This window comes from Ostrinia nubilalis, chromosome 22 (genome assembly GCF_963855985.1).
Source record: "Ostrinia nubilalis chromosome 22, ilOstNubi1.1, whole genome shotgun sequence".
Lineage (NCBI taxonomy): Eukaryota > Metazoa > Arthropoda > Insecta > Lepidoptera > Crambidae > Ostrinia > Ostrinia nubilalis.
The window spans coordinates 4092585-4116567 of record NC_087109.1 but is presented as its reverse complement, the minus strand read 5'-3'; the positions used below and the strand labels follow the sequence as shown (position 1 = coordinate 4116567).

The 23983-nt window shown below is 44.9% G+C and overlaps 1 protein-coding gene and 1 non-coding gene across 2 annotated transcripts in view; one reads left to right on the top strand and one right to left on the bottom strand.

Annotated features, from left to right (window-relative positions):
* The window catches only part of LOC135082985 (uncharacterized), a 39047-nt gene that overhangs the window by 5197 nt on the left and 9867 nt on the right, over positions 1–23983 (bottom strand). The window contains exons 4-22 of the mRNA XM_063977747.1: positions 22569–22703; positions 22096–22230; positions 21416–21550; positions 20375–20550; positions 19613–19814; positions 18670–18804; positions 17775–17910; positions 16836–16923; positions 16193–16379; positions 15501–15712; positions 14463–14642; positions 13888–14083; positions 13160–13247; positions 12814–12843; positions 11512–11665; positions 10292–10518; positions 9202–9339; positions 8459–8590; positions 140–353 (exon numbers count right to left, since the gene is read on the bottom strand). Coding sequence (XP_063833817.1) covers positions 140–353; positions 8459–8590; positions 9202–9339; positions 10292–10518; positions 11512–11665; positions 12814–12843; positions 13160–13247; positions 13888–14083; positions 14463–14642; positions 15501–15712; positions 16193–16379; positions 16836–16923; positions 17775–17910; positions 18670–18804; positions 19613–19814; positions 20375–20550; positions 21416–21550; positions 22096–22230; positions 22569–22703 — 2900 coding nt within the window. The remainder of the gene's footprint in view (positions 1–139; positions 354–8458; positions 8591–9201; positions 9340–10291; positions 10519–11511; positions 11666–12813; positions 12844–13159; positions 13248–13887; positions 14084–14462; positions 14643–15500; positions 15713–16192; positions 16380–16835; positions 16924–17774; positions 17911–18669; positions 18805–19612; positions 19815–20374; positions 20551–21415; positions 21551–22095; positions 22231–22568; positions 22704–23983) is intronic.
* Positions 7582–7653, top strand: Trnac-gca (transfer RNA cysteine (anticodon GCA)). Its single transcript has one exon. It is a non-coding gene; the product is annotated as a tRNA-Cys (tRNA).

Here is a 23983-nt window from a genome sequence, read left to right as displayed (position 1 = left end):
TACAATGTATCGCAACAAAATTCGCAATAGAATGCTTGAGATATTTTCAAATTAACCATACTTCCCTTTAGTGCATCATTGCAAAGATCTTGATACATACAGTGACCAGTATAAAAATAAATATCGCGAAGTAACGTACCTGCATATCAATCCTATCGAACTGCTGGAACAGATGTCGGTAGATGAGATTTCTGCGCGTGACGGCGTCGTCAGGCGGGAGTTGCGCGCGCACCACGCGCGGGGAACGCGCGTATGCTGCTAGGAGCACGCGCTCCGCTGCCGCGCGCACTGCGCCTGCTGCGTGCTGCGCGCCTGCTGCGCCGCATTCTGCTAGGCGGCGGACTGTGAGCCCGCTGAAACACCAGAGAACTCATCAGACACAACATGACGTGCCGATAGAAGACCTTCTAGGGGAGGCATTTCTAGGCCACTGGATCCACTACCTCTCAGGGTCTGAGCACTCGTAACACAGCACGTGACGAGCTAATGGAAGACGCCTTATACATAAAAGTGTGTGCAGTGCTGTTCCCAATCGCATTCCTATAATGTTCTTATCAAATTAAAATAGAGAGAGAGCACCACGCGCGGGGAACGCGCGTATGCTGCTAGAAGCACGCGCTCCGCTGCTGCGCGCACTGCGCCTGCTGCGTGCTGTGCGCCTGCTGCGCCGCATTCTGCTAGGCGGCGGACTGTGAGGCCGCTGGAACCACCACACCACAGGGTCAGACAAAGCTCAAGAAGTCACACAACCACAATACGTCCCGAAGTAATGGGAAACGCACTGTCAACTGTCAGCCAGACTGCCAGACTGCTGCACAGAAAATACACCTAGAAGTGTGCATGTGCTATGCCAAAGAACATTCCCTAATATTCCTATCGCATTCATTATCAGATCGCTACAGGAGGCCTGTAGCAGCCTAGACGGGCTGCTCGCCTTCTAGGGGGATCTGGGGTGGTTGAAGTAGGAAGATAAACAACAAATCGCGCACAATGGCCCAATCATGAGGCTAAGTGCGGTATTCGATTGCGCCGCAAAACTAACTATCTAACTACATCAGATAAAAATAGAGGATGAAAGTGCGTCATCATGCGGGAGTTGCGCGCGCACCACGCGCGGGGAACGCGCGTACGCTGCTAGGAGCACGCGCTCCGCTGCTGCGCGCCTGCTGCGCCGCATTCGGCTAGGCGGCGGAATGTGAGGCCACTGGAACACCAGGGTAAGAGGATTGATTTATCAGATACAACATGACGTGGCGATGGAAGATCTTCTAGGGGAGGCATTTCTAGGCCACTGGATCCACTACCTCTCAGGGTCTGAGCACTCGTAACACAACACGTGACGGGCTAATGGAAGACGCCTTATACATAAAAGTGTGCAGTGGCGGCGTAAGGCGTAGGCGACGTGGGCCACCGCCTACGGCCTCGCGGAACAAGGGGCCTCGCGCATCAAAAATTTTGAAAAAATGTATACAAGGTGGAGATGACAATATCACAATACGACAATAAATGCAAACATTGACTATTAAATATAAATTCTTGATAGCTAAACAATGTATGTAGGTAGTTAAAAAAATATATTTTTTTCCAAACAAATTCAGCCATAATCAGACACAAAATTAAGCAACAACACGGTTTTAAGTGACGAACATTATTCTTTGGCGCAATATTCCTTTAAAAATAATCACTGAATCAAGAAATCAGAAACTGTCAATGAATAGACCCGTTTTTTTTTTATAAAATCCGTCTTCAGGTCGCCACAGAACAAGGCCTCGCGAAATCTGTCTTGCCCACATCAAATTTAGGTCTTGCCCCGCCACTGAAAGTGTGTGCAGTGCTGTTCCCAATCGCATTCCTATAAAGTTCTTATCAAATTAAAATAGAGAGAGAGCACCACGCGCGGGGAACGCGCGTATGCTGCTAGGAGCACGCACTCCGCTGCTGCGCGCACTGCGCCAGCTGCGTGCTGCGCGCCTGCTGCGCCGCATTCTGCTAGGCGGCGGACTGTGAGGCCGCTGGAACCACCACACCACAGGGTCAGACAAAGCTCACGTCACACAACCACAATACGTCCCGAAGTAATGGAAAACGCACTGTCAACTGTCAGTCAGACCGCTGCTCAGAAAATACACCTAGAAGTGTGCATGTGCTATGCTAAAGAACATTCCCTAATATTCCTATCGCATTCATTATCAGATCGCTACAGGAGGCCTGTAGCAGCCTAGACGGGCTGCTCGCCTTCTGGGGGGATCTGGGGTGGTTGGAGTAGGAAGATAAACCACAAATCGTGCACAATGGCCCAATCATGAGGCTAAGTGCGGTATTCGATTGCCCCTCAAAACTAACTAACTAACTACATCAGATAAAAATAGAGAAAGAAAGAAAGAAAGAAAAAATATTTATTTGGTATCAAAGATATAGAGGATGAAAGTGCGTCATCATGCGGGAGTTGCGCGCGCACCACGCGCGGGGAACGCGCGTACGCTGCTAGGAGCACGCGATCCGGCGGCATTCGGCTAGGCGGCGGAATGTGAGGCCACTGGAACACCAGGGTAAGAGGATTGATTTATCAGATACAACATGACGTGCCGATGGAAGATCTTCTAGGGGAGGCATTTCTAGGCCACTGGATCCACTACCTCTCAGGGTCTGAGCACTCGTAACACAACACGTGACGAGCTAATGGAAGACGCCTTATACATAAAAGTGTGTGCAGTGCTGTTCCCAATCGCATTCCTATAATGTTCTTTTCAATTTAAAATAGAGAGATCAAATGGAACTAGTCTCTGCATAACTACCTATGTATCTGGGTCAATTTCCCAAACACATTTTTTGAGCGGCGTAGCTGAAAATCATATGTTTTTTATGACATAGAACTTTGATTTTTTTTTTACAAGAAAATATACAGAGGTTCCATTTTGAGGACAATATTATTAATGAGTATTTTCTTTTACAAATTCGACAAATAATAATTGAACTAAGCGTTTCTAATTTTGGTGCAGTGTCCACATCCTTAATTTCTTACAATATCGATAGTGGAAATATCAATTACTGTAAGGGACAAAACACGACTTTTCAGGAGAGCCAAAAAACGATTTTTTTTTTCTTTATACCTCAATATCTTTTTATGTGATGTTACGATTTAAATAGTTTCATTGGCAAAGTTTCTTAGAATTTTCTGTTCTTTCATAATATAAACGCCAAATTTTCGAAAAATGGGTAGTTTAAAAGATAGCATGTCCCTTACATTAAAAAAACGAGCTTGACTGTACCTTACAATGTTGAAATTTCACAGTATGGAATGTCATGTATGTTGTAAGGTACATTTAAGAATAAACACGACAGTAATATTATTGTAACTTGACAATTTTAACATTGAAACCTGATGTAAGTAGAGGTTGCATTCGAGTATTCATTAACAAAACGAAGAGAAGAGATAGAAACAAGACAACTTAGTGTTCACAAATGCAGTTGGAGGCATCAAATACACATCACCAACAAAACATTTAGTCACTGATGATGCCTACGTCTGCATTTGTGAACAAGTTGTCTTGTTTCTATCTTTTTCTGTTCATTTTTACGCAGTTAGGTTTTTTTTTTCAATTATCGTTCGTTCGTTTTAGCCGAATGACGTCCACTGCTGGACAAAGGTCTTCCCCCAAGGATTTCCACAACAACCGGTCCTGCGCCACCCGCATCCAGGCACCTCCTACAACCTTCACCAGATCGTCGGTCGACCTAGTGGGGGTCTGCAGCACATTACGTCTTCCAGCTCGTGGTCGCCACTCAAGAATTTTTCTGCCCCAGCGGCCATCAGCTTTGCAAGCTACGAGCTCCATCCACTGCCACTTGATTTTAGCGATTCTGCGGACTATGTCAGTCACTTTGGTTCTCCTGCGGATCACGTCATTTCTGGTGCAATCACTACGAGCATAGCACGCTCCATCGCCTTTGACCTTGAGTCTTCTTATGAGGCCCACAGTAAGCGACCATGTCTCAGATCCATAAGTTATCAAAGACTTTTGTCTTGAGACAGTGCGATATTTCAGACGTGAGAATATCACGAAGATTCCTGAACGTTGCCAGCCGAGTTGGATTCGACGATTGACCTCTTCCTCGAAGTTAGACCTACCTAAGGCTGGTTTTAGTGTCACGCAGACCGTCAGTGCGGATCGCTCCGCACAGCCAATCTGTATGAACTGATAGGGAGCGAGCGATTCCTGCGGACCGCATTACTCTAAAACGCTTCCTCGAAGTTTACAGATCGGCTGTGTGAAGCGGATCCGCACTGGACGGTCCGCGTGACACTATAACCAGCCTAACTGGACTGTTTGTACTAGGTATATATAAGTGTCAACAACTGCCGAGTGTAGAGTATCCAACCTTTAGAGGAGTGGGTGCAACACGGACATTTGACATGATTTTGTCTTGTCCATGTTTCATTTTAAGACCCCCTTGTTGAGAGGCTCGACTCAGGCCATTGTGCATTGTGCCTAGATCTTCCACGGTCTCAGCCATGGCTATGATATCGTTTGCGAATCGAAGGTGGGTTATTTAGTCACCGTTGATATTTATGCCGAATCCGTTCCAGTCCAGAAACAGTTTCGGAGTTTTCAGTTCCCCCTGTCTGCTGCTGCAACTGGTTTCGAGTCTTGATCCTGGAGACGGAACGACATTGTGGCGTTTTCGTACAAGCCTTTCAACATTTCGATGTATCGATATAGGTAGTCAATTTGACACCGTTGGAGAAACTGTAGTAGGTACTGCCCAGGTCTCGATCGAAGCTTTCTCATAGTCCACAAACGCCAGGCAAAGTGACTGACTATACTCCTCGGTCTTCTGTATAATTTGCCGTGGCGTATGTATGTGGTGTACTAAAGCGATTGAGAGATTGAGAGGCTGGAAGTCATCGAGCTTACGAGCGAGACGATTCGTAATGACTCTCGAAAACAGCTTGTAGACATGGCTCGGAAGTGAGATGGGTCTATAATTCTTCAACAAGGTTTTGTCGCCTTTTTTGAAGAAGAGTGTCACCACACTTCTGTGCCATACCGTAGGCGTTTTTCCTTCGAGGATGACGGAATTGAACAGCTTCTGAAGAGCCTTCAGCCCCTCGGTCAAAAACCCAACTGCGTAAAAATGAACAGAAAAAAGATAGAAACAAGACAACTTAGTGTTCATAAGTGTAGTAGGAGTGGGAGGCATTAAATGCATATCACCACCAAAAAAAGTAATTGATATCCTATATGCATATTAACGTAAGGGCCTAATTATAATAAATCAAAAAGTTTTAAATGAAGTAAGGTTCAATGAGTTCAAAAGTTAAAACCAACAGTTTAGGGTAAGGGCTGAATTGTATTATTAAAAGGAATTTACGTCCTTTAAATCATTTGTTTCCCCAAAAGTCGTATTCAGACGACTAAAAATGTTTAAGGTAAGGGACATTTTTTTAAAGATATCAACATTTCAAGTATACCAATCGATAGAGCCGAAAATTCTGAATGCGTTGGTATATATAACTCATTTTGTCCAAAATGTCCCTTACATTAATTGATACTTCCACTATCGATATGTATTTTTTTAGCTGAAGATCAAAACAGAACTTAGGGAAAAAGTATATTTTTGGATTATACAACCTATCTATTATCTAAGATTACCAAATTAAGCAAGTTTCCCAAATAACTGTGATTAAGTCACGTCCTTAAGTTTTGTCCGCGAAAAATTTATGATTTTGGTGTCAATAATGAAATAGCACGTCAGTTTCTTTAAAGATCAAACAGGATTTAAACACTCCCATCATTCGTTAGGTTTAGTACCGCCCCCGCGAGCAGTGACGGCAGACGGGTGCAAGACCTCTGCGTCTTCCCGCCAAAAACGTAAATGTGTTGTTTTTTTTTAAACGGACAACAATTCTGCAATTTTGGTGTCTTTTTGTATAAGATTTCTAAGCTATTCTTTTTAGTTGAATTCCTCGTATAATGTAAAGGAACTGTTTTCATACCATGTGTTAAAATGTTATTGTTATATTTAAAACAGATTTCATATAATTTAGCTTTTTCAACGAGAATCTAATTTTGGTGAGTCAATTTTGGTGTTTTTGGTGGTGCACCAAAGCATTTTTAACCGACTTAACTCCGTCAATTGTGAACCGATTTTCAAAATTCTTTTTTTGTTCTATAGGGTACACTTATGTGGTGGTCCCATTGTCACCAAGTCAGGATCTGATGATGGGATCCTAGGGAAATCGAGAGTAAACCTCAAATTTTGTAGGAATGCAATACGTTTTCTAAAGTTATTTAAGTACTCATCATCTAATGTTGATGAGGTGATGATGGAAGGTAAAACTCCTTAACGCTTAGGAGTTGGAGGATAATTCTTTAAATATTTTAGGTAGGTATGTACATACAGTTGTATTATTTCAGGTATTTAAGATGAGCTGATGACGAAAGGTCAAACAACATAAGTTACGAGTTAGATGATACTCAATACTCATTTGTTGATACATACATTGACACATGATACATTGATACTTTTTAGTTGCCGATATTTAAAGTAGGGAGCCTGTATTTTGCTAGGAAGATTATTTACACTTGGATTGTGATTAAGACTATAATTTTCCATTACAAAATGGAAAATTATAGTCTTAATCACATTAAACATAGGTTCTGTCCCTCTTCAGTGACAATAACAAGGACTAATCAACTAAAAAGCATGAAAAAAAAATAATTTTAACAAAAAAATTAAAACCGACGCCAACAATCACTTAAAAGTAGAAAATAAGTACGTCGTTATTTATTTATTAGGACAATATACCATGATTAATATTTTTGGAGTCGGTGCTGGTAAATTTAAAACCATTTCTTGAGCTTGGCACTAAGATATGACCGACTGACAGCACATTTTCTAATTTTGGTGCTTTAATATAAATTTTGGTGTTCTCTTAATTTTGGTGTAAGGAAAATCTAAAAAACTACTGGACAAAATTTAATGTCTTAATCATTTTAGAAACAGTATAAGTTTCCAATAAATTTGATCTATAATTAAAGAATAAAAATACACAAATAACAATTTCCACCAAAATTAGGCAAAAATATGCACTTGTTGAAATTCACCCATCTACATCAAAAAGAAAGCAAGTGTACGGAGCCAGTAACATAGCAGACGCACCGTAAGGCCACAACAGCAAACCCCAGGGTTGAAGGAATTCAGACAAAAGTGACACATGGCAAACCACTAGGTCAGTGGCATGACGAGCTAATGGAAGGCCGTTGCCGGAAATATGCCTAGAGAGGTGTCACGTTAGTCTCGGGAATATTCCTGATCCTGAAAATCTAAGAAAAGATACAAATTCTCTGGACCTGAAGGAAGAATATTACCGAGAGCGGCACATACTCAATCATTTGTGCGTCATACTATGTAATATCACTGCGTATAATTTCAATAAAAATTTAAAATGATGATGACACACGCTATCAACAGAATCCAGCATCATAGCAGCCGCTTCCGCTGCAGAAAACATACTAACTATTCCCAGTAACTACAGGTGAATCGAATCTGTATCTTATTTTCGTTGGAGTATTCAAAGGGGATATAGCTCAGTGGCAGAGCAACCGACTGCAGATCGGTAGGTCCCCGGTTCAAATCCGGGTGTCCCCTAAAATTTGTTTTTCTTTCCCATTTTTCTTCCAGGATTAGGGAGTATTCTCTTTTTTTACCAGAACTGAACAAAATTAGGAATATTGAGGTAATCATCTTTTGTACTTTGTGCAAAAAAAATTTAATAAATAAAAATTACGAGGAACGGGACTATTCCAACCTCTTGTTCCCACCGCTGCAACTTCTATGTAGCCAGGATCTAGCTTGACCGCCGAATAAAAACCCAACCAATGAAGTCCAACTTTGTCCCGGGGGAAAGATAAACTATCATTGAACCCGTAATGAGATTATTATTCATTTTTATACTATAGCATAATTTAGTATCCTAGTTGAATCCTGCGCTGCCCGCATCCAGGTTCTTGCCGCGACCTACCAGGTCGTCGGTCCACCTAGTAGGACGCCTGCTCACGTTACGTCTTCCAGCCCGTGGTCGCCACTCGAGAACTTTTCTGCCCCAACGGCCATCGTCTGTACGAGCTATGTGCCCCGCCCACTGCCACTTGATTGCCGTTCATTGTGGAAAACCATGGGGAAGGCCTTTGTCCACTTTGGGCAGTGGATGTCAATGAGGGTTTTCGCGATTGAAAAATCCGCCAGATGGCAATACGTAGACGCGAGGTCCAAATGCTGCATGATTGGTTATTTTTGACATGACATTGACAGATATGTCAAAATCCACCAATCACGCAGCATTTGGACCTCGCGTCTACGTATTGCCATCTGGTGGATTTATTAATCGCGAAAACCCTCATTGGCTGAAACGAACGAACGAACGAACCTAGTTGAACAAGTGCTATTTCTGTACCTGTTCTTATCAGTGGATATCCCGTGGCTGAGCAGCAGTTGTTCCAGCATTTGTAGACGGGAGAGCGCCAGGCGAGGGTGCATGGACGCGGCCACCGGACGGACCAGCTGTTGCGGGATGATGTGGAGGCTCCTGCAAGAGTACACGGTGTAAGCTTGGAAACTTTAGTATCTTATAAAGCGTTTGCAAGATTTGAGATTTTTTTCAACATTTTTTATTTATTTATTTTTATTTATTTATTTCTAAGCTTAAGCCTATTTTTACAGAAACCCAATACAATAGACAAGCGAACATAAGAGTTTGCAAAGACTTGTTGGTCATCTGATGGTTATGAAGTCATCGTCGCCAATTCGCAAACGCAATGGAGAGTTCCTAAAGCTTGGAAATTTTTTGAAACAAAGATTGTTGGAAATGCAAGTAAAAATGGATGGTCCAGCTAAAAATCAACAATCAACAAGGGTCATATTTTCTGTACCTAAATCAATCTCGTGAATTTATCGCATCAAACCAGCTCAAAATACCTAACTTGATCAAAGCGACACAAAGTTGAAAAGTTACGACTTCTACCAGTATAACACTAACCTAAGGACAGTCGGCGACGATGCTAAACCTAAGTTCCAAAAAGAATCCAAGTTGTAGAATTCCTACTTCTACAAGTCTGACACTAACTACGGTGCAAAGCAAAGAGAACCCAAGGTAAACTAAAAACTTTGGTAAACTAATAGTTTGGAATTGGAACTAACCTGACTTGGGGACAGTCAGCGACAGTCAAGACAGTGTGCTGGGCAGTAGAGTGGACGCGGGGAGCGGGGTCCCCGCAGGCTCGAAGCAGTTCTGGGAGAAGTTTCTCTAAGCATCGACCCACTTCTGCCGCGCACACTCTGAAATATGATTAATACTTAAATAGATGTAGGTAGTTACTTAATCAACGGATGTACAAAGCACAGTACACTCAGCAGGGCCCTATCCCACGGCAATCCGCATTACTGGAATACTGGATTCCGCAAAATTGGACTCATCGTGTGAACAAGTGTTTTAAATCAAATTCAAACGGATCGGTGTTTCGGTTCCTGCAAAAAAATGGGATGTCTCAGTGAGAGAGCGCTAACTGTGATCCAAAATGTGAAATATGAACAGGAATGGATAGAACACGCCTGGTCCAGTAACTTGGGTCTAAAAAGATTTGGCTGTGACTTTGTGGTAAGAATACTGGGAAAAAACTAAAAAGTCAAAATTGTTAGAGAAACAAAATAATACACTCAGAGTCTTCAGAAACAATAAAATGCTCCTTGACAGTAGTTCTCGTCTTGAGGAAAATAATTCTCCATTCTTAAAATTTTGTTTAAGTAGATGATACTATCAGGCTTGGACAAAGACTGAAGTCTTGTTTACTAATCCAAAAAGTGTACCTCACCTGTCAGGAACGAAGTCTTGGAACAGCACCCTGACCACCTCATTGGCCTGGCTATACACGGAGAAGACCTTATACCTCAAGGTCATCTGCAGCAGCAGGGCAACCGCACGGGCCGTCTTGTTGGGAGCCGTCTTGATGCTCCCATTGGATGGTGACATATACCTACCTGAGTCCTGCCCAAATGTTTCATTAACAAAAGTACACCTCACCTGTCAGGAACGAAGTCTTGGAACAGCACCCTGACCACCTCATTGGCCTGACTGTACACAGAGAAGACCTTATCCCTCAAGGTCCTCTGCAGCAGCAGGGCAGCCGCTCGGGCCGTCTTGTTGGGAGACGTCTTGGTGCTCCCATTGGATGGTGACATATACCTACCTGAGTCCTGCCCAAAAAGTTTAATTAACAAAGGCACACCTCACCTGTCAGGGACGAAGTCTTGAAACAGCACCCTGACCACCTCATTGGCCTGGCTGTACACAGAGAAGACCTTATCCCTCAAGGTCCTCTGCAGCAGCAGGGCAGCTGCTCGGGCTGTCTTGTTGGGAGACGTCTTGGTGCTTCCATTGGATGGTGACGTCAGTTCTGCCCGGAGGCGTGCTAGGCCTTCTTCTTTGTCTAGGTAGTTCTTGGAGTAGAACTTCTCTACCTGGGAAGGGAAATGCGCCATTAGTAGTTAATCATCATCAATAGATAGAGTAGAAGATATAACACACGTCATTATTGTACACCACACAAGAGACGAAAGGAACGACTGTTCCAGCTTGGCCTGTAGCTCTACATTTTCAACTACAGACACTTCCCACACCCCGGTCGGTGGTTCACTAAGTGAAAAGCCTGGGTAAAGCATCATATAGAAAGGCGATGGTCAGAAATAACATTGAGGAACTACTTAGTTTGTGGAACGGTGGCAAATTCAGGATTTGTTGCTCAGGATTTACGTGATGGTATTTTTAGAGGTTAGCAATGGTAGAGACGACAGCAGATCTATCAGACTAAAATGTTTGTTGCAAAATAGCAACTATTACAACTGCACAAGATGTCACAGTGTTTGCTTTGATATGCCGTGGTCTCTACTTTCAGGTACCTACTTTGAAGCCACGATAGCTGAACGGTGAAGGGGTCGGACTGACCGACTTGGGGAACGCGAGTTCGGTCCCCGTCTTCTTTTTCTTACTTTTCAGCCAAATGACGTCCACTGCTGGACAAAGGCCTCCCCCAAGGTTTTCCACAATGAACGGTCCTGCGCTGCCCGCATCCAGGCTCTTCCCGCGACCTTTACCAGATCGTCGATCCACCTAGTAGGAGGCCTGCCCACGGTCGGTCCCCGTCGCCGCTCGACTATTGTGGAGCTTACTCGTGATACAAGCATATTTAGCTTAGTGCGAGGGGTTAACGGGACTATTAATTTTTTGTCACCTGTTATCCGCTTTGCAATGGAGGGAAGTCGAACCTTAATTTCAAACTCCTCCTATGTTCTTCTGATTAATTTCGTTGCGGGTCCAATGACAGTTTAACTTTCCCCCGGGACAAACTTGACCTTCATTGGTTGGGTTTTTGTGGCGGTCAAGCTATAGATCCTGGCTACACAGGAGTTGCAGTCGTGGGAACGAGAGGTGGGAATAGTCCCGTTAAGTCTTACCAGAGGGTATCCAAAGATGAGTATCGGCAAAGCAGCTTGCTTCCTCTCCCTCTCATTCAGTTTGTGAGGCTGCAGCTGTCTAGGGTGTGACGCGGCGCTGCCCCCACTGCATTCCTCCTCACGAGCCTCCCGGAGGTACTCATTGGTATGCGAGCTGGAGGACAGAAGGTGTGTTACTGGTCCGTGCTTTACGCCCGTATTCACAAACATTACTATGAGGTCTCACAGTGAGACACGCGAACCAATCACAGAGCTCTATTCAACGCTGTACGTTCGAGCAAGCATCGTTTGTGAATATGGGCGTTAGTCTTGCGCGTGTAGGATTTTTTTTAGACACGTCCACATAGCCAATAGCCGTTATACAGAGATGTGCAGAGGCATATTGAAGAAACGATTGCAAAATCAGAATTTAGTTCATTTTATTCCACCAATATTCAGCCCGAAAGTAAGCAGGGTTGGCATTATGGCGACCAAGTCAACGAGAAGTAAAAATGCTCGCTTCATTTGCAGTATATGCAGAAACCCGTTATTCTGCAGGGTTTTTAGACCACACCAGATGGTCGTCATCACCAGATAACTAAGTAGAACAAAGATTTTTAGGCTAATAGCACATGCAAAAAGTAAAAGGCTAGTAAAGGAAAGCGCAAAATGGAGACACAGTAAAAAGATAATGTAAGTAAATTAGGTCACTACCTACCTAGGACCAAATCGTCAAATATTTAAAACTGGCAATCAAATACCATATCTGTTTCTAATTTTACAATCTAGCTACCTATTTCTAAGCCTTACAAAATCAATAGAATCTTATCGTAATAATTTTGGATATCACTGTTAAACTAATTTAATTTGAGATTCAACTCTTCTCTAAAACTAGATTTTTGTAAACTAAAATACAACATTATCTCGTTTTTACACCTAGCTTACGGTTCTATTCTCTAAAACAGTTCCTAATTCCTAAAATCACTAATTCTGTTCCCTAAACTAGTAAGATAACATTAATTTCGAGAAAAAATGGGTATTTAGCCAAACACAGCCAATGGAAAGAGCTTAAAATCTAGACACATCTAAAGCCCGGTCTGTGATCACGTAGAATTTTGTCCAATGTATCCAAGCTACCCATCCTTATCGCTCGCGCGTGCGACGGGCGCCCGCAGTGAGTGTGCGAGCACGACAGCAACATAATTACGCGCGAGCGATAAGGATGGGTAGCTTGGGGTCATTGGACAAAATTCTACGTGCTCGCAGATCAGACTATAGCAACATTTAGAACAAATAAAGTTAGCCCAATCGTTCTTCCCATACCTTTGGTCAAAGCTCTGGTTCTTTGGAGAGCTGAGTGCAAGCAATTTGAAAAGTAAGTTACTACAACCAATGATGTAGCTCTTATAAAGAATTTTAATCAGGTTAAGCAATTTGTTAGAGAAGTAAAAATTTTGGAATCATCAATACTTTTCATGTTAATGTTGCAGTAGAAGGCACTGCCAAATGCTTATGGCGTAAAGACCTTTATTAAATGAGACCTCATGGATTTAATTCGAATTACTACCTTTAGAATAAATACTTTGCCAAAAAAAATTCACTTTTATTATATTCTAGAATTTAATCACTTAAAAATCAACTCAATAGAAACTAAATACAGTTTACTTACTGCCTCAGAGCTGGTAGCAGCCTCTCTTCATAAGCTTCGAATGTAGACCTAGGTCCTGCACTTTTATTTCTACGTCTTACTAAAGTACCTGGAAACAGTAATAATGTTTACTTATTACAACTTGGTCGAGTTAACTGCGCACCTGGAAGCCGTGACGTCACATCGACGCTCGTATGGCGAACGCAGGGAGGTGTACGGGTAAGTGGGAGGGAGAGTTGCATTCCAGCCATTTTATCGATTTTACGCGATAGGCCCATACATTTGTCGTCTAAAATCGTCGATAAGATTTTATCACGGCGCGCATAGCCTAGCCCGGCAGGGAAGTGCGCAGTTAGCTTGATCAGTGTGCTTACCATGAGTTTACGTTAGGTATGCTCGCTAGCAAAATCGAATAATGACAATAACGCCCGTATTCACAAACGATGCTTGCTTAGGTGAAGCAGAAAATCGAACGCACAGCGTTCAATAGAGCTCTGTGATTGGCTCTTGTGTCACCCAGTGTGTCCACGAGCACTGTGAGACCTCATAGTAATGTTTGTGAGTACGGGCGTAAATGTATGACATAATATTGTGCAGCACCCCTAGCGGCTACCTTCAAGAAATAACATCTCCATAGATTTTTTGACGTACTCGCTTGCGAGCACACCTAACGTGAACTCATGGTGAGTACACTGGTTGTATACATTTGTGCACCATTCTTAAGGGAAAAAAGTTGGTATGGTACCCACCATTGGCAGCATTTGGCGTAATACTCCTCCTTGGGCTATCAGTCTCTTTCCTCAGTTCGTCTTCTATCTTCCTGTGAACTTCTTCTTCTATCTTCTTCTGGGCTTTGTCAACTTTGTCTTCTTGCGGTGGTGGTGGTGGTGGGGTCGGTTCGCGAGATATCGGTCGGATGTCTTCTTGTAACGTTTGGACGGGAGACTGGAATTTATTAAGGGTTTATCAACACGACATCTTTGTTGGTAGAGTTTATTGTAACAAAGAAAATCACTTTTAGAGTGATTTTCTTTGTCACATTTAGGAATTATCCATTTGGACCAATCGTTTCACAAAGCTCTCTCAAGCGCTGAATCATAGCTCTTTTCAGCCTTTTCAGAGAAGTTGATCGATCTAACCAAACTGAGAGCAACATTAATTTTGCATACGAGAAAGCATAGAACATGAGCATCTGGATCTAATGAAAGTTAGATGATATTTCACCACCAAAGAAAAATACGAAACCCATCAAACTCTCAAAATCTATCTGTCTTTCGTATTGCCCTCTTCCAAGTACCTACCAAAACATGGTGAAAACACTTACACTAGGCATATTGGTGACTTCCTCCTCATCTCCATTCGCGTACTCCTGCTGTTCCGGCTCCTCCAGCGGCGGTACCGGCGAGGGGATGTCCAGGCTGAGCGAGCCAGCCACTACGGACGGCGACAGGTGGTGGGAGAAGTCGTACTCTTGCGGCATGGACGAGTCGTTGCGGGAATCCGGCTGGAAAAGGCAAAGGGCCTAGTTTTGATGTGTCTTTCAACAGTTATAGTCTGGTCCGTGAGCACGTAGAATTTTGTCCAATGACCCCAAACTACCCATCCTTATCGCTCGCGCGTATTTATGTTGCTATCGCGCTCGCACACTCACTGCGGGTGCCAGTCGCACAGTCGCGACAGCAATATAATTACGCGCGAGCGATAAGGATGGGTAGCTTGGGGTCATTGGACAAAATTCTACGTGCTCACGAACCGGGCTTTACCATAATATAAGCTCGAGGGCGTTCATGCGTTGCGTTTCCCTACGCGACTTTCTCTCATAATTGAATCCAGTTCATAACCATAAACCCCTCCTTAAACAGGCTCCACAGCTAGGGTCCTCTTTGACCCCGACCAGTGCGTCACAATCCTGCTCCAGAGGTGTGGAGATTGGGATGCAGCTCGAAATCATCTTTCAACACCAACTTTTTGCAGCCTTACTATAGTTTTAAATCTCCTGCGGTCATCTGTAAGTCCAGCTCAGCCAGCTATCACTCCCAGGCTATGATCTCAAACTCACCTCCTCTTCTTCAAACAGTCTACACAACTGCCGATCCTCTTTAACCCTAGCCAGTGCACAGTGATCCTTTTTCTCATAGGATGTGCCAGCTCGAAACCATATCCTGGCTTTGATCTTCAACTACCTGGTGAGTAGGTTCTCTCCTTCTTCTTCAAACAGCCTACAAAGCTATGGGTACTCTTAAACCCCAGCCAAAGCATCAGCGATCCTGTCCCTCATGCGTCTCGCCAGCTCGAAGTCGCCTTCCCACATGACGCTCTAAAACGTATCCTGTCTTTGATCTTCAACTACCTACTTACTCACCCCTTCTTCTTCAAACAGTCTACACAGCTGTGGGTCCTCTTTAACCCCAGCCAAAGCATCAGCGATCCTGTCCCTCATGCGTCTCGCCAGTTCAAAGTCGTCCCGCGCCGCCGCTGTGCGCTTACGCAGCCGCCAGCGCCCGATGCGGATTCCGGCGGCTGCGAGAGCAGAGCCTGCGGATTTGAGCCGGCGGGCGTATTCGAAGCGCTCCTCTGAAACGGGAAATTAATTCTTTAGGAAGATTCCAAGACACAGGATTCCATTCCTAGTTTGGGCACCAGATGTGGTTTGCAAAAAAAAAGCTAATTAAATTATCTTATTACCTCTTGATCTGCAACCCTTATGGTCATTGTAAAAGAGAAAATTGATGAGATTTTAAAAAGAGTTAATTTTGCAGTAGGATTTTATGAAGGTAATAACGTGCAGAAAAAGGTTCAGGGCACAAGAGCGCGCGGCAGGTCGCCCATGCGCTGGTATGGACTGACCAGGTCAAAACCGCACTCAATGGTCCACTCCACGAGTGCACAAGAAAGGCTGCAGTGCGGGAAGAATGGCGACGGATTGTGAGGCTTGCCACCGGACCTGGTGTGACGACCACGACTACTCAGGCAAGAGTGTAGTGACGAAGAAGAAAAAGAATATAGTATAGATATTATGTGTTTTTGAAGCTTTGAATACATATTTCAACTTACCAGCAACAGCGTTCTTCTTCTTCTCATCCAAGGTCCTGACCAAGTCCGCTATCTCCGTGTCGACGTACATCACGAAGGCCAAGTCGTCGTATGGAGAGTAACTTGGCTCGGCCTTGGCCGATGTCGGCGTGGACTTCTCCGCTTCTTCCACTTCTTCGCCGAGGACGTTCACTGCCATTAGTGCTACCTGCAAAAGAAATGCTAGCTATTGGCTGACATGAATGCAGAATTATATTGATCCAACTGAAAACTGTGCTATGGGGAGCTAAAATTTAGGGGAAACCTTTTAGCATCTTAATTTTAGTGATGTCCAAAAATCCAGAATTCCTTTCAAAGAGCTATAGTTTTAATTAACTGTGTTTATGAGCACGACCCTGTCTAATTTACCAGAGGTAAAAGGAGGTTCTACTCGCCTCACGTTTATCAGAATGATTGAGATGATTTATTATTTAGTTACGCTTACGCCCGTATTCTCAAACGATGCTTGCTTTAGTGAAGTAGAAAATCGAACGCATAGCGTTGAATAGAGCTCTGTGATTGGTGCGTGTGTGACCCTGTGCATCCACGCGCACTATGAGACCTCATAGTAATGTTTATGAATACGGGCGTTATTAAAGTATTAGCTGATAAATTAATGACATACCTGATCATCGTCTGTTGCTGGTGGATGTGGGCCGGATAGTCTGAGTTTTACAAAACGCGCTACTGTGGGCTCGGGCAATGCTGCTGATCTGCAAACAAATATTTATAAAATATAAAAAGACTGGTATAGGTAGTTATTAAATGTATTCTTCTTTTCCAGCAGAACACATAATATACTTAGGAGGAGTTTGAAGTTTCAAGATCGACTTACAGTGCAAAGCTGATGACAAGAAGGTAGTCTACCTAAGTTCTCTGGTCCTGGCCTGAAAGGTAGGTCGAGCCAGGTGACGCGGCCAACCCTGGTATATGTCGCGCCGCATGGAGTGGCCGCGCCTTCGGAGATGAGCCCAACACATCAGGACTCAAATGTTGAGCAACAGAACTAGGGACTACTGATGGTAGCAAGAACAGAAGGTAGCCTACCTGAGTTCTCTGGTCCTGGCCTGTGAAGTAGGTCGTGCTAGTGTAACGCGGCCGACCCTGGTGTAGGTGGCGCCTCATGGAGTCGCCGTGCCTTCGAAGATGAGCCCGCCAGACACCAGGACTAAAATATTGAGCAACAGAACTAGGGACTAACCCTCCACCACCCATGGTTCTTCCTGCCTCACGGCGTACGAACCGAATCTCGGGAGAGCGCGCGGGTACTTGCTCTGGGCTCTTTTCCCCGGGCGCTTTGCTCGACTCCCTACAAATTTATCTGATCCATGTCCCTTCTCATAGTCAATTCTCCCCCTTCTGGGGCTTGACACCACAAATACGGTACTTCGCGTCGGGCTGCTATCGTTGATAAATGTCATCACTTCTTCTCATAACTTCGCCTGATTGTGTGCCAGGAGTGCGCGAACTCGCGCAGCGCGATCCAGTTACTGCGACTACTCGTGAGGTCCTGGTGAGAACTAGGGACTACTGACTATGGAAGCAAGAGGAAAAGGTAGCCTACCTGAGTTCCCTGGTCCTGGCTTGAGAAGTAGGCCGAGCTAGAGTGACGCGGCCAACGCTGGTGTATGTCGCGCCGCATGGAGTCGCCGCGCCTTCGGAGATGAGCCCGCCAGACACCAGGACTTCCACGCACGCCGCTGTGAAGTAGTTCGAACATTTTGTTATTTTGTTGGGAGCATATACCTAATTACTATAAAAACTTTAGAAATAGACCCCCTAATTCTTCGATCTATAACTGGCTGCACTTTAGTAGAGTATGGCTGATTGGCTGACCATGACTCGTCCTCTATCGTAGCTTCATCTTCTTAAAAGTCTAACTTAAACAGGGGATTGCTCTAATTAACCGGATGAGTTGAAAGTAATTTACAGCTGGCCACGACGACACCCTCTATGTGGTTATTTAGTGTCCATTGCAAGAGCACGACCCTCTCTAATTTACCAAAGGCACATTAAGGGTTTGGCCTGCTCTAACATACTTCACACGGATGACTTGATATTTCGCTGAGGGCAGACGACGCACCCTTCATCTTCAATCAATCAATTGGTCAATTGTTCTCCACTGCTGGAACACTGCCATCCCTAATTAATTTACCAGATGCTGATAGAGGTACTCACGGATGAGATGATGGTGAGCCAGCAGCTGCAGCTTGTGCACCTGCGTGACGCTAGCCAGCCACAGCAGCAGCCCTGGGAACTTGCTAAGAGTGACCGATGGAAAAAAGGATCATGTGGTCACTTAGTGTCCACTGCAAGAGCACGATCCTCTTTAATTGACCAGAGGCACATTGAGGACTTGACTTTATTACTCACGAATGAACTGATGGTGTGCCAATAGCTGCTGGCTTTGGGTGTAACCTTTTCTTATCAGCAAGACTCTGTCTATAGTCTGTACTCACGGATGAGCTGATGGTGCGCCAGCAGCTGCAGCTTGTGCACCTGCGTGACGCTGGCCAGCCGCAGCAGCAGCTCGTGCGGCGGCGCGCCCACGCTGCGCCAGCCGCGCGCCGCCGGGCCCTGCGCGTTGAGCAAGACTAGCCAATAGCATGAGGAGCATATACTGGCCACGACACCCTTCATCATGAAGTCATCTAGTGTCCACTGTAAGAACACGACCTTTTCTAACTTACCAGAGACTATTAGTGGAGCACTTGCCAAGAGTGCCCAATAGAAAGAGGAGCCTGCTCTTAGTTACAGTAGAGTAGCCTTGGTACTTACGAATACGCTGAAGCACATAGCAGACCCTGATTTCCTGGGTAGTTAGCAAGAATGTCCCATGGAAAAGAAGAAGCCTGCTCTAACTTGCTACACTTACGAATGAGTTCAATTGAAAGTAGCATACAGCTGGCCACATACCCTTCACGATGAAGTCAACTAGTGTCCACTGTAAGATCATGACCCTCTGGCCCTGTTGTTACTGTACTTACGAACGATGAGTGGAATGAAGCATATAGCTGGCCAGGACACCTTTCATTATCGCTGCAGGGGCGTAATAGTAGGCCATGACTCCCTGGTTACTAAATTAGTAAGAATGTCCCATGGAAAAGAAGAGGACTGTTCCAACTTTGCTACACACGGATGAGTTCAACTGAAAGTAGCATACAGCTGGCCACATTCCCTTCACCATGAAGTCATCTAGTGTCCACTGCAAGAGCATGACCCGCGGACCCTGTTGTCACTATACTTACGAACGATGAGTGGAATGGAGCATATAGCTGGTCAGGACACCTTTCATCATCGCTGCAGGAGCACTGCCTAATTTTTCAGAGGCAAAGAGAGGACTTGGCCTGCACTCCCCACTTTAGCTGTAGCCTTATCTTATCAGCAAGAGTCTGTACTCACGGATGAGCTGATGGTGCGCCAGCAGCTGCAGCTTGTGCACCTGCGTGACGCTGGCCAGCCGCAGCAGCAGCTCGTGCGGCGGCGCGCCCACGCTGCGCCAGCCGCGCGCCGCCGGGCCCTGCGCGTTGAGCAAGACTAGCCAATAGCATGAGGAGCATATACTGACCACGACATCCTTCATCATGAAGTCATCTAGTGTCCACTGGAAGAACACGACCTTTTCTAACTTACCAGAGACCATTAGTGGAGCACTTGCCAAGAGTACCCAATAGAATTAGGAGCCTGCTGTTACTTACTGTAGAGGAGCCTTGGTACTTGGTGTACTTACGAATCCGCTAAAGCATTAGCTGACCATGATTCCTTGGTTACTTAATTAGTAAGAATGTGCCATGGAAAAGAAGAGGACTGTTCCAACTTTGCTACACACGGAAGAGTTCAACTAAAAAGTAGCATACCCTTCATCATGCACGTCATCTAGTGTCCACTGCAAGAGCATGACCCTCTGGCCCTGTTGGAACTCACTGTACTTACGAACGATGAGTGGAATGGAGCATAGCTGGCCAGGACACCTTTCATCATCATGTCATTTAGTCTCCATTGCAGGGAGCACAGCCCTCACTTGCACAGGTCTTGAAAACGAGGGGCCTGACTAACATACTTTACTTACGGATGACTTGATATTTATTAGCTTAGGGCTGGCGACGCACGCACGTAGAGAAAGACCCTCTCTAACTTCCTGAGGCAATAGAGGACTTGGCCTACGCTCTCCACGCTGGCCCTTTCAAACCAGGAACAGTACTCACGGATGAGCTGATGGTGGGCCAGCAGCTGCAGCTTGTGCACCTGCGTGACGCTGGCCAGCCGCAGCAGCAGCTCGTGCGGCGGCGCGCCCACGCAGCGCCAGCCGCGCGCCGCCGGGCCCTGCGCGTTGAGCAAGACTAGCCAATAGCATAAGGAGCATATACTGGCCACGACACTCATCATGAAGTCATCTAGTGTCCACTGGAAGAACACGACCCTTTCTAACTTACCAGAGACTATTATTGGAGCACTTGCCAAGAGTGCTCAATAGAAAGAGGAGCCTGCTCTTAGTTACAGTAGAGTAGCCTTGGTACTTACGAATACGCTGAAGCATATAGCAGACTCTGATTCCCTGGGTACTTAGCAAGAATGTCCCATGGAAAAGAAGAAGCCTGCTCTAACTTGCTACACTTACGAATGAGTTCAATTGAATGTAGCATACAGCTGGCCACATACCCTTCACCATGAAGTCATCTAGTGTCCACTGCAAGATCATAACCCTCTGGCCCTGTTGTTACTGTTACTTAGGAACGATGAGTGGAATGGAGCATATAGCTGGCCAGGGCACCTTTCATCATCAGGTCATTTAGTCTTCATTGCAGGGAGCACAGCCCTCACTTGCACAGGACTTGAAAACGAGGGGCCTGCTCTAACAAACTTTACTTACGGATGACTTGATATTAGCTTAGGGCTGGCGACGCACCCTTCATCATCAGGTCATCTAGTGTACACTGTAAGAACACGACCCTTTCTAACTTATCAGGGACTGTTAGTGGAGCATTTGGCTTTCACGCCCCACACTGGCCACTCACAACACCCTGCTCACTCTACTGCAAGAGCACAGCCCTCACTAATTTACCTGAGGCACATTGAGGACTTGGAAACGAGGGGCCTGCTGTAACATACTTTACTTACGGATGACTTGATATTAGCTTAGGGCTGGCGACCTTCTTTAAATACCTTCCTACCTTCTTTAAGTTCAAACCTAGGAACGGTACTCACGGATGAGCTGGTGGTGGGCCAGCAGCTGCAGCTTGTGCACCTGCGTGACGCTGGCCAGCCGCAGCAGCAGCTCGTGCGGCGGCGCGCCCACGCTGCGCCAGCCGCGCGCCGCCGGGCCTTGCGCGTTGAGCAAGACTAGCCAATAACATGAGGAGCATATACTGGCCACGACACCCTTCATCATGAAGTCATCTAGTGTCCACTGGAAGAACACGACCCTTATAACTTACCAGAGACTATTAGTGGAGCACTTGCCAAGAGTGCCAAATAGAAAGAGGAGCCTGCTCTTAGTTACAGTAGAGTAGCCTTGGTACTTACGAATACGCTGAAGCGTATAGCAGACCCTGATTCCCTGGGTACTTAGCAAGAATGTCCCATGGAAAAGAAGAAGCCTGCTCTAACTTGCTACACTTACGAATGAGTTCAATTGAATGTAGCATAAAGCTGGCCACATACCCTTCATCATGCAGGTCATCCAGTGTCCACTACAAGAGTATGACCCGCGGACCCTGTTGTCACTATACTTACGAACGATGAGTGGAATGAAGCATATAGCTGGCCACGACACCCTTCAACATCAAGTCATATTTTCTCCGCTGCAGGGGCACTGCCTAGAGGACTTGGCCTGCACTCCTTACTTTAGCTGTAGCCTTATCTTATCAGCAAGACTCTTTACTCACGGATGAGCTGATGGTGGGCCAGCAGCTGCAGCTTGTGCACCTGCGTGACGCTGGCCAGCCGCAGCAGCAGCTCGTGCGGCGGCGCGCCCACGCTGCGCCAGCCGCGCGCCGCCGGGCCGTGCGCGTTGAGCAAGACTAGCCAATAGCATGAGGAGCATATACTGGCCACGACACCCTTCATCATGAAGTCATCTAGTGTCCACTGTAAGAACACGACCCTTTCTAACTTACTAGAAACTATTGGTGGAGCATTTGGCTTTCACGCCCCACACTGGCCACTCACAACACCCTCCTCACTCTACTGCAGGAGCACAGCCCTCACTAATTTACCAGAGGCATATTGAGGACTTGGAAACGAGGAGCCTGCTCTAACATACTTTACTTACGGATGACTTGATATTAGCTTAGGGCTGGCGACCTTCTTTAAATACCTTCCTACCTTCTTTAAGTTCAAACCTAGGAACGGTACTCACGGATGAGCTGGTGGTGCGCCAGCAGCTGCAGCTTGTGCACCTGCGTGACGCTGGCCAGCCGCAGCAGCAGCTCGTGCGGAGGCGCGCCCACGCTGCGCCAGCCGCGCGCCGCCGGGCCTTGCGCGTTGGGCAAGACTAGCCAATAGAAAGAGGAGCATATACTGACCACGACATCCTTCATCATGAAGTCATCTAGTGTCCACCCTTTCTAACTTATCAGGGACTGTTAGTGGAGCATTTGGCTTTCACGCCCCACACTGGCCACACACAACACTAATTTACCAGAGGCACATTGAGGACTTGGAAATGAGGGGCCGCGTCTTTCCGTTCTATACATGGCCAGAACGCACCCATAGGAAACTGCTCGTGTATATTTCGGAGTGCCTGTTTGTAAATCTGTGACTCCAAACTATACACGAATTATGCGTACTGATCGTGTATAGTTTGGAGGAGCTTAGTAAAAAAAGTCATCTCCAAACTATACTCGATTAGTTTCTACTACACCACTTACACTTGACTAGAGTGTGTTTAGTTGATATTGATTTAGTAAAATTCAGTAAAATATGGAACTATATTTAAAATTACATTTATTTGATATTATTACATAAAATATTATTATTTTACTGAATCTATAATAAATCTAGATTTTTAAAACTATTGTAAGTGGTTTTTGAAATGAAATTGATTAGGTAGATTTCAAATTAAATAACAATTTAATTAATATGAGAGAGAGTGAGAGAAGAAAGTTCAACGCGCATTAAATACAATATTATGCGAGACTTTAAATGCTAGGTTTGTATTGTCGGCCGTTTGGTGTAGTGGTTCGAAGTGGTAGCGGGTTCGATTCCCGCACAGTACAAACATTTGTGTGCATGAACATATTTGTTTGTATTGGACTGGGTGTTTTCTATGTATGATAAGTATGTATTTACAAAAAAAAGTATTTAATTATGTTTATATCCGTTGTCTAGTACCCATAGTACAAGCTTTGCTTAGTTTGGGACTAGAAGCGCAGTGTAAAATGTCTAAGGATATTTATTTATTATTTATTTTATTTATTAACTTTTATCTCAAGAACAAAATCATTTTGACATATTTCCATACCTACAATTGGTGAAATATCAGCCCCAGTGGCGGATTTACAAATTTGCCGCTAGTAGGCCATTCAATTTTTGCCGCCCCTACTGACTTGAAATTCAATACGTTAGTTTAATCCCGTTATTAGTATGATTGTGAACTTAATGATATTTCTGTCAGTTACTAGATTATTTTTGCAACCCGCTATGTACTGAAGAGTTTTATGTTGACCTAAAAACAGCAGCATCTACTAATCATAAGGTGGGGAAAGGCATGACTTAAAAATACCTACACTACCTATTATCTATTATGAACACAGACAAAATACTTAATGTGTG